Source organism: Glycine max, chromosome 14 (assembly GCF_000004515.6).
Source record: "Glycine max cultivar Williams 82 chromosome 14, Glycine_max_v4.0, whole genome shotgun sequence".
In the NCBI taxonomy this organism is placed as follows: domain Eukaryota; kingdom Viridiplantae; phylum Streptophyta; class Magnoliopsida; order Fabales; family Fabaceae; genus Glycine; species Glycine max.
In genome coordinates, this window is record NC_038250.2 from 42,396,293 (window position 1) to 42,407,344 (window position 11,052).

An 11,052-nucleotide genomic window follows, 5' to 3' on the forward strand; every position below is an offset into this window, starting at 1 on the left:
ATTAATTCATTAAGCGTGCCTCAAATTTGGCTATTTAACTTTGTTTTATGAACAGGTAGCTGTGTCTCCGCCAAAACCACCTCTGAAGCCCGATCCGGAGGTCGATGATCCGCTTTATCTGATGACATTGACCATCCCAGAGCTTTTCTTGAGGCCTTATCAGGTTAGATGGTATGTCACCGTGTTCGGGGTCGTTAATCCAGATTTCCCCCTGTACATAAAGCATGAAGACCTCTCCGAAATCACACACGGTGGTCAATGTCTCAGCATATCAATGTTACAGTTGTGGATTCTGTAAGTCTTTATATAAAAGGCTTTTATTTACCTAAGTTATGGCTTTCAATTCATAAATATTTAACTTTGACTTAACATAAACAGACATCTCACTGAAACATGTATGCGAGCGGGGAATTCTGATATCTATGGATTCCTCGAGCCTCAGTCCATTCAGAGGTCTGGGCAATCGCAGTTTGAATATGAAAGTTACATAAAGAGTTGGATGCAGAGTTCACAACGCGATGTGTATCTTGGAGCCTACCTAAATGGGTAAGTCACAAAATAACACAATTTAATTAATGTTTACTAATGTACTAACCCATTTTAGGTTCCATTGCAGCGGGCACTGGCAGATGGTGGTCATCCTGCCCAAGGAACACTTAGTTGTCTGGTTTTGTTCATTGCATAACAGGCCAGACAACTACCTTAAGGGGATTATTAATAGGTTAGTATTCTTTTCAATACATTTGCATTGTAATACCTCAATGTACAACACCAGTTTTTAATTGTTACTCATATGGAACAGTGCTATCAAGGGTCTTGATGATGCTCCACAGCCTAAATCAAAGGCTCCTGCTAGGTGGATTGTCGTCAAGGTACGTCATTTAATAAAACTTCCACTTATATATATTTCTTTATGTGTCTGTACACTAGTTGTTTAATTAATATCCAAATTTCATTATGTATTTAGTGTAATAGACAAAAAGGAACTACTGAGTGCGGCTATTATGTCATGCACTGGATGCCCACCATCATTTTAGGAACTTTTAGAAATAATTGGGAAGCGGTAAGTTTTTTTCAAAGAAAATCGATTTATTTATAATTTGTATTACATTATTAACTTACTATGATTTATTTCATCATGCAGTATTTTAACGACCCTAGACCATTGGAGCCTGAGAGATTAAAAGCATTGCGGATCCAGTGGGCACAGTTTTATCTCCAAGTTAGAGATCAGGCCTAGGATTTAGGGATATTTTTTTAACATTTTTGACATTTTCTATGTAACATAAACATTGAATTCATTTGTTGATTGTTCTTTATAATATATAAATCAATTATTTGATGTTTATTATCATTAAAACTGCTTGAAAGCAGAATAAAATGTTTATTTGCTGTGAATTGGGTCTCCTGAAATTGCATTTGACAGATACAATTTTGGGTTTACTGTAAAAACAGAAAGTATATATAAAAAATACTTGAAAACAACATCGGTTATTAACAAAAACCGATGTTAATATCATGACCAACATCGGTTATAATAGAAAACCGATGTTAACGTTTGTATATTAACATCGGTTTTTTGTGTATAACCGATGTCAGAGTTTGTATTTTAACATTGGTTATCTGTAGATAACCGATGTCAACTATTGTACATTAACATCGGTTAATTATAAATAACCGATGTGAATATTTGAATATTAACATCGGTTATTTATAATTAACCGATGTTATACACAAAGAACTACACCTAATAAGTGTATGCATCATCAACGTTGACATCGGTTTTCTAGCAAAATCGATGTTAAGGGCACTTTTTTGACATCGGTTCTCTAAAAAAACCGATGTTAAACTAACATATTAACATCAGTTTTACTGGAAAACCGATGTCAACGTTCATCATGCGTACACTTTTTTTGCTGTTGTTCATTGTGTTTAACATCGGTTATTTAGAGAACCGATATTGTCATATGTATGTTAACATCGGTTCTCCAAAATCGATGTTAACATTCTTACATTCAACATCGTCACTTTTAACATTGGTTTTAGAATCGATGTAAAATGTTCTAAATAACCGATGTTGAAAGTGTATTTTCTAATAGTGACTAGTTCAAGTCATAATGTATTATGATTTTATCTTTATCTTCTTTTTTTAACTATAAAATTGAAACTATAAAACTATAAGGATGATACTTTCTGAGAATTTCTGGACATTTCTTGTGTTTATGTGAATCAAGACATTGTGAGTTGTATGTAACATTGCAACTGATAGAAGAGCTTAATTATGAAGGCTCAAGAGCTTATGTTGATGGCGGTATGTTAATTTTATACTCAATCCAATTTTCCTGTTTTATAAAATCTTCACATTTCCATCACCAGGTGTCTTGAAATATTTTGAATATTATGTTAATTTTATACTCAATCCAATTTTCATGTTTTATAACATTTACTATATTTTCTTTCATAATAATTCTACTTGTTGAAATATTATGAATCAAAGATAATTTTGTTCTCTGTAGTTTAGTTTTATACATGATGCATAATACATTTTAGGCTTTTCATGTATCAATATATTTTGTCTTAATTGCAAAAGAAGTTCCCTTATTCATTTCAACTCACTAAATTGACCCCCCTGTAATTTAATTTACCAATTTAGTCCCTCATTTTTTTTTTCAATATGACTATTTGAGGCCCCAATTTTGAAATTGAACATTGACTGTTAATGGATAATGTTGACTGACACATGTCATAATCCTATTAGACGTTGACCGTTAATGGGTAATGTTGACTGTCATGTGTCATAATTCTATTGGATGTTAATTTTCGTGCACCATTTTAACGTCCAATAAGATTTTTACACATGGCAGTCAACGTCCAACTTCGAGATTGAGGACTCAAATAGTCAAATTGAAAAAAAAATAAAAGACTAAATTGGTGAATTAAATTACAAGGGGACCGATTTAGTGAGTTGGAATAAATAGGGGGATTATTTTTGTAATTAAGTCATATATTTTAGAGTCCGTGTAGTTGTTATCATGGAAGTGGTTGTGTTACCGTAAAGCTGGTTTTGTGTATTCTTTTCTTCATGGATTTCCAGCCCAATGCAGTACTTTTCCAACAGTAAGAAAATTTGAACAGGTTGTTTTGAAGTTGATGGTTTCTCTTAAGAGATGTTTTCTATGAGGTGTCTTTTATTATGAGAATAAGGGGCACTACTAAAAAAATTACATTCTACATCGGTTAATTACACCATTCTACATCGGTTTACAACCGTCGTCGTAGCTGTTGTCGTAAAAAGGAGTAGGGTATTTTACATCGATTCTGTGATAACCGTCTTAGAATGGGTAGACTATTCTACACCGATTCTATGATAACCGTCTTAGAATGGATGTATTTCTAGGACGGTCCTCGAGGATAATCGCCTTATAATGGTACGCATTCTACATCGGTTATAATAGAATCAATGTAGAATGATACTCATTCTATGACGGTCTTTCACAGGTGACTGTGGCGTCCCCAAAATAATGACTGGTTTAATAGTAATGATTTAAATAACAAAAACCATGGTAAATTTTTTTTCTTCTTCTTTTTCTTTTTCATTTCTTTCTCTTTTCACAATAATTAGATTCAGAAGGAAAATCCTCAATATAGAGTCCTGAATGGCCAGTTCACAACTCTATTCGGAGTCATTTCTTTCTTACCGCTCATAATCTCTAAACTATTTTGTTGTTTCAAAAGGAAGAATATACCAGTCATTACTTTAGGTCGTCACGTGAAAATAATAAAACGAAATACGGTAGGTAAACTCTTTTGCAAATAAAGTTTGCTAATGCTTTCTTTTCAATTAACAAGATTAATCATAAGTACATTCATCATTTAAAGTTGTCCAAAATATGGGAGTTTTACAAAATACATAGTGTCATCCAAAGCAAAAGTATCCACTGAACTAGCTTCAGCCACATGTGTACAATCATCAAATTCCTATACAATAGGTCTACCCGTACAAAAACAAAAGAGTAAACCTAACAGTCAGTCCTAGATACACCCACCCTCAAAAAGTATATAAAACTAGTCCATAGAATTGTCTACTATGATGAAGAGCCTCCACTGATCGCCATCTCCCCAGGGCCACTATCCTCCGTAGAGTCTGCCTCGGATGCCGACATGACCTCCTCGGAAGAATCCACCTCAGGGAGTGGGTCCTCATCACCCTCTAGAAAGTCAAGAGCGTCCACAGCAGGCTCAAGAGGTAGCTCCTCGAGATCCTCCTCAGGGTCTTCCTCGAATGACGTTACCTCAATCACTTAGACTGGCTCCACTAGACGGTATGGTGTAGGCGTGGGTAGTATCCACTCCACAGTACGCTGAAGCGTGCACGCGGGTTCATCTGGATGCACCAATGAAGTAGTCGTAAATCGAATCGTGCCCCGAAATCGGAACCTCGTGTTGCCTTCGAGGGTCTCCCAAGCTCCCTCTAGGCATTCCATCTTCACTCGATCATGGATTAGTTGCGCCGCCATCACGATCTACAAGAAAGAAAAGAAAGGGGTAGACTCTTTCACGAGAATCTAACTACGCCGCAACACAATGCGTCTCATAACCACTACATGCAATTAAAAGGGGTATCTTTAGGCTTTTCATCTCTGGTAATCGATTACACAGCCTTGGTAATCGATTACCAGAGGCCAAACTCGAATTACACAGCTTCAGGACATGAAAACCTGAAAAAGACTGTGTAATCGATTACACATACCTGGTAATCGATTACCAGTGACCCATTCCTCTGTGTAATCAATTACCAGAGGCCTCCACAATCTTCCAGTTCCCTTTTTAAGCCTGGTAATCGATTACACCCCTTGGTAATCGATTACCAGAAGCTCTCCTAGCTTCCTGACCTCGTTTTCAAGCCTGGTAATCAATTACACCCCTTGGTAATTGATTACCAGAGACCATCTTAGCCTCTTGTCTTCATTTTTAAGCCTTGTAATCGATTACCCACCCTTGGTAATCGATTACCAGAGGCCATAACCCATATATCACACAAGATTCACAGCTGGCCAGCCACCACACAAGCCTCCTTGCTTTGTGGTCTTTGTTCCTTTTATCTGTTGACTGTCAGGAGCTCGCCTGCTTAGGTACATCACAGGTTCTCACTGACTGACTATGCTCGGGTTGGGTCGGGATTGGTCAAGCTTGGTTTTGGGTAATAGCACCCCACCTGACGTCCCCAAGGTCTCCTGACCCCTGCGACATATCTCCAGGTACCATTCTGTGGTCAACGAATAAAAGCAGGAAGTTTCACCCTTCTAAACTTCCTCATTTCAAGCTTGTAGGATTATGGGGTACCCATCACATGTGGTACTAGGTGGCGGTCGGGCAATGGTGCACAACAATTCTCCACATCCACAAATCACGTATAACCCACCATCCCTTGTTGCCCACCTCCAAATGAGCTCACGTACTCCCACGTAGCCCTTATCCTCGTTCCTCTCAACGTCGGGTCCCCATCAATCCTCCCAAGCTTCCACAACATCCAGGTAATTCCACATCCAATCATCATGGACTAACAAAACCAAGCAAAACAGGGCAAAGGCAGAAAACTCTGCCCAAAACACAACTCAAAATCACAACTTTTCACATACAATTACCCCAGTAACATTTCCTTTGTTCCAACTCGTTAACCGTTGGATCGACTCGAAAATTTTACTGGAAGTCTCTAGTACATAAGTCTACATTTTGACCGTTGGGATCTGCTAGCAATTGTCCAGAACTCCATATGTACTACCCTTTTCACAACCAGCCATACACAAGCATTTTTCTGCACTTATACAAAATTCTGCTGCACATTTCAACAACAAAATTCTGCATAAAGTGCAGATTTCGAAAACCACTCTTTCCCTCATCCAATTTTGCCCAAATTGAATCCTACAAGTCCCAAATCATGTACCAATCATGTCTAAACCAAGGACAAGCTTCAAACTAAAGCAACACAAAATCTAGGTATCCAAAACCCCTAAATTTAATGGATTTTCTAGGTTTGAGAAGTGAAATTGAGAATGAGGTAAATTTGGAGCAAACTCTCACCTCACACAAGTCTATAACATCAATTTAAACTTGTTCAAACTGGATTTACACCTAAAATTCCACCGAATCAAAATTTGACTCCTCAACACCCAATTTTACCCTAGAAATGACTCTTTGTTCACTTTGGTCATTTGTTTTTCTCTCTTGCACAGCCCAAGCTTCCTCATAAGCCCTAAATGACATTTCAACCTAGGATTAACTCACTTTAACCTCCAAATACCACTAAATCCAGATTTGGCCTTACAACTCTAAAAAACTCACTCTTTTTCCACTCATAACACCATATTCTCACTTTCTAACCCTAGGTTAACTCTACCCTTCATCTCTAACAGTTTTCCATAAACAATTTCAACACATAAACATCACAAGCATCATCATAAAAACCCTAAAACTGAATGGGTAAGCTTAACTCATCCAAACATGGCAAGCTCAACATGCTTTCAACAAATTTCTTCACAATTAACTATCATGAAGCAGAAACCTAACAAAACTACCCATCATATCTCCGAAAACTCAATACCCACGAAAATCAAGTGAGAAAGAAGTCTACCCAAACCTGAAATTTTGAGGTCCCACACGTAGAGATGCGCTTCACGACTCCGAAAATGCCTTCCTTTCGCGATTTGGAGCAGAAATGGGCACCAAAGGTTGAAGCTTTAATGGAGTTTCAATGGAGGATGAAGAAGAAGAGAATGGCAACGTGAGAGAGAGAAAAGAGCTTTTTGAAATTTTCTTTGGCTGAGTGAGGAGAGAGAAAACAACTTTTTGGTTAAAAAGAAAAGCTTTTTCTCTTTTCTATTATTTTATTTTAAGTTATGCCACATGTCACCATTTGAGTGGAGCAAAAGGCCCACTTTTCTCTTGATGTGACTCATGCTCAGCCACATGAAGAGAAAAATCTGACCTTTTGAAATGCCAAAATCCTGCCTCGGTTTGCATGTCGTTCCTCTGGTTCCAGTCCCTCGCGTTTCTCTGCGCCCGTCGGGGCCAGTTTTCGAAAGTAGACAATATATATATATATATATATATATATATATATATATATATATATATATATATATATATATCAAAACGCTCAGAATAAAGCCCCGAGCGTGGTTCAGAGGTTGGTTTTGTTAAATTCTAAGTTGCACGCAAAACGATGATTTTTAGACTAATTAATTATGAATTAACCTATAACCTTCCAGTTATGGATTTCTCTTCCTTAATTAGTCTAACCCGCGTATCTTGCCCCCACTATTCCTACTTCTACCAGGAATATATATGCATATACACTGAATAATACTTATATATATCATTCAAAATACATCATTTTCAAAAATTCTGGGTAAAAATTTCCAGGATGTCATAGTGACCGTCTTAGAATATATATCATTCTACGACGGTCTTTCCAGAACCGATGTTGAATGCAATTTTTTTTTTTGTAATTGTGTCTCTCTTGTTCTTCTTTCATTCTACTAAATTTCATAGTCACTAAATTTCATAACAAATAATAATATTAGGCACTTGGCAGCAAAATCATGGAAATATAGAGAACTAAAAAAGAAAAACATATTTAAATCATTGTCATGCACAAAGATATCATAAATGAACTGAAAGTTAAGATATTCAAGCTCAGAAGATCCTTTAGAAAGCTTTAAGCAAAACAACCATTTTTTTCCTATCATGAAACAAAATATTTCTTAGATGACACTAAGTCAAGGTGCTCAATACTGGATTTGTAAATCTTATGCTGCATATTTTTTCAAACATAAGAAACTTACAAAATATAAATGGAAAGGTCAAATGCAAATTAGTCGTATTTTTTTTTCCTACTCAAAGAAACTCAACTTACAGAAACCACCACTTACATTTGCTTCTGCAACAGGATTCACATTCCCCAAGGCAAAGAATGCACCACCAAGTATAACTATTCTCTTCACTTTGCTTGCAAACGCAAAATCTCCTTTGATTGCCTAATAATGGAAGTGACACTGTCAAATCAACAAACTAGGGAACTATACTTTGAAGTTATAAAGGGCAGGACCATAGAATACATGTACAACTTATCAAAGCCACGTTTGTTAGTGGGGTAGGTGCTAGCACAGATACTTCACCGGGATATTCAGAGACTTTCTCAACCAAAAACTCACAAGCACTCTTCTCAATTTTCTCACCTTTAGGTGGGGGTAGGAATGTGTTCCCTAGTCCATCTTTACCATGAACAAAATCAGCAACACAAGGCGTTCCACCCTTTTGCAGAAAATAAATCATAATTAATACCAGAAAAAAAAGAGAAATCGGATCATGCCGAGTTCAAAGGGATATAGCAGAAAATAAAGCCTGCATTCAATTAAAACATTAGAGAAGCTCAAATTTACACATTAAAATAGTTACCTTCAACGGCTCAGGACTTCCCTGTGCAATTGAAATATTTTCACGGCATGCGATCTCACACTATCCTTTTTGCATATTAAAAACACAATCAAGATCACATTTTCACTAACACAAAAGACATGGAAAATTTTAGTCTATTTAGATAAACTTCTCCATAAACACTCATCAGAAAATAAAATAAAATGAACTGAACTGAACTCAGTAAACTAAAATCAACTAAAGTATTTTTTGGCTTCCACCAAAAACGGGATTATTGTTACACTACTAGCATAACTTTCTAACATATTTCTTAGATGAGATAGTTCCTTCATAAGATTATGGGCAACCTCTTCCGCATCTATGAAACAGAGAATATTCTATCTACCACTGAATTAATTAATTTGCATAACTTACTGAAAAAATCACTGTCCTTTAGGTCTTTTGCGCTGATTAGAGTAACTTCAAGCGTCCCACGAGGCATCTTTGTCTCAAAACTCACTCTCGCTTAGGAAGTTAGAAAATACAGCAAATGCCTGAAGGATACCAAAACGCCTAGAGCAATATATATATATATATATATCTCATAGCTGCTTTCTCTCATTCATCATCACAATTTTTAAAATAAATTAAAATCATTCATTTTTTTTATTTGGATTGGTTTTCTTATTTTTATTTCCAGTCTTCTTCTTTGTTTTTTTTTTTAAACTAGAAGGTGTGCGTGTATATTTGTGTTAGACTCTTAAATGTATAAATTTTAGTGAGATAAAAGAACGTAAGTAAATATTCAGGTAGTGCCTCACAAATTGAATACTCTTTTTTTTTTTCTAAAATAATTATTATCTTCGATTATTTTTTATAAATACAAAAAAACTAATAAATAAATAAAATTTATAAAATTAATTTTAATATTAGTATTATATTAAAAAATTTACGTGATTTTTTTTACACAAGCTATCGTGATACTTATCAGGGATATTAGTGGGGAGAAATAAAATTATATTGAAAAATTAATGTAACACTTATTTTAATTTTTTTAAATACAATAATTATTTTAAAACGAAAAGAAAGTAATCTTATTTTTAGAAAACTCAAATGCCTTTTCTGCATGAAACTGAAAAGAAACACAGTTCAAATATGCGCAAACCCCCCTGCATCCTCTTGGATTTCTTTTCAAAATTCCTTTTTTCAAACCAACAGCAGGAACTCTAAGTTGTTCTACAACTTGCAGTTGAGACAAGCTCTGAGAACATTTCTTTTTAAAATAAGATTATGGTTCAATATAATAAATTATTATAAAAATTAATAAACTTATCAATATAATAATTACATAATAATATAAAATTATTTTATATTATTTACATATAGTATTGTGTTCTCTTATAATTAACATTAAAATTTTGTATCATTATTTTATTGACTAAAAATAAGAGTTAAAAATTTGCATTTTCCCCCAACCTCAAACAATTTTCTTCTCTGTAAAAGAAACAATTATTCTTTTCATTTTTTTCAACAATAATTAGATTGATTAAGGGATTGCTCTAGACATTAGATCACGACCAACATATCAAAATTTTATGCATTTTCATTAAATAAAATTGTTCCTTTTTTTTTCTTTTTATTTCAAATATGAGATCTCCACATTCTATGACAATCTATTTCCCCAACAAGTTATTTGAAAGAATCTTAAATTAAAATTCTTTTTAGAAAATTATTAAGATCCTAAACTAGTAAATAATAGACAATCTACGTCAAATAAGTTATCTTTTGAAGGGCACTTACCTGCACTTTTTGCATGCATGTGCCACTTCCATCATAAAGTAACATTATATATCTTGAACATTGGGCTACAGGTTAGAAGATCCATTCCGCTTGGTCCCTGACATCTACTTGTAAACAACTATACACAAGTATACTTGTCCATGAAGACAATCAATATTCATTCACCTTTAAAGAATCAACAAAATTAAATTCACACACAAACCCCATCTACACTTTAACCATTTTTTTTAAACTACCAAATAAGGATAAATATACTAAAAATATAAAGTCAGCAGAACACAAGAAATAAGGCCAATATATCCACGGAATGCATAGTAATAAAATGTTCAGATTCAATACACACAGGAATAATCAAGATAATATATTAAAACCTTAATAACAAATCAAGAGTTATTGATACACAAAATAGCAGAGTCAAATCCTTTGACTAGTCCCAAGCTAACATTGAAATGCCAACATCAACACCTATGCTGTTCATTCAGTCCTTAACTGCTAAGCTCTAATGTTATTTTTATCATCTTATGAGCAATATTCTTGAGATAATTTGAAAATGAAACTCATCATCTGCTTATGTCCGAACAATTTTTTCATTCTGTTTCACAGTGGGAGAGGAAATATACAAGGCAGATTTTTTCCAACGAAGCTATTAATTTGAAAAAAAATAATTATATTTGGGGTAAGGAAAGACCAGAAAAGCAAAACATGTCATCTTTGAAAGTCATCAAAATAAAAGACATCTTACTGCAGAGTTTATGGTTCCAATACCGAATCTACATCATCAAGGCGGCCGCAGCAGCGAAGGCAACGGCGGCGACAGATCCGGAGCCGGAGACTCTG

The 11,052-nt window shown here is 34.9% G+C and overlaps 1 protein-coding gene across 1 annotated transcript; it reads right to left on the reverse strand.

Annotated features, from left to right (window-relative positions):
• Window positions 1–7,791: 7,791 nt before the first annotated feature.
• On the reverse strand, window positions 7,792–10,260 carry LOC106795938 (uridine nucleosidase 1-like). Its single transcript, XM_041009057.1, has 4 exons — window positions 10,216–10,260; window positions 8,458–8,517; window positions 8,132–8,313; window positions 7,792–8,037 (listed from the first exon to the last, which is right to left on the reverse strand). Exons 1-4 carry the CDS (start codon window positions 10,258–10,260, stop codon window positions 7,893–7,895), a joined length of 432 nt encoding a protein of 143 aa, XP_040864991.1. The 3' UTR covers window positions 7,792–7,892.
• Between the last annotated feature and the right edge of the window lie 792 nt (window positions 10,261–11,052).

Excerpts from the sequence above, each read along its gene's own strand:
- LOC106795938 (XM_041009057.1), bottom strand. The coding sequence starts at position 10,260 with ATGTTACTTTATGATGGAAGTGGCACATGCATGCAAAAAGTGCAG. Across the intron at positions 8,518-10,215 it reads CATGCATGCAAAAAGTGCAG|TGTGAGATCGCATGCCGTGA; the intron begins GTAAGTGCCCTT and ends CAAAAAGGATAG. Across the intron at positions 8,314-8,457 it reads GAAGTCCTGAGCCGTTGAAG|GGTGGAACGCCTTGTGTTGC; the intron begins GTAACTATTTTA and ends TTTCTGCAAAAG.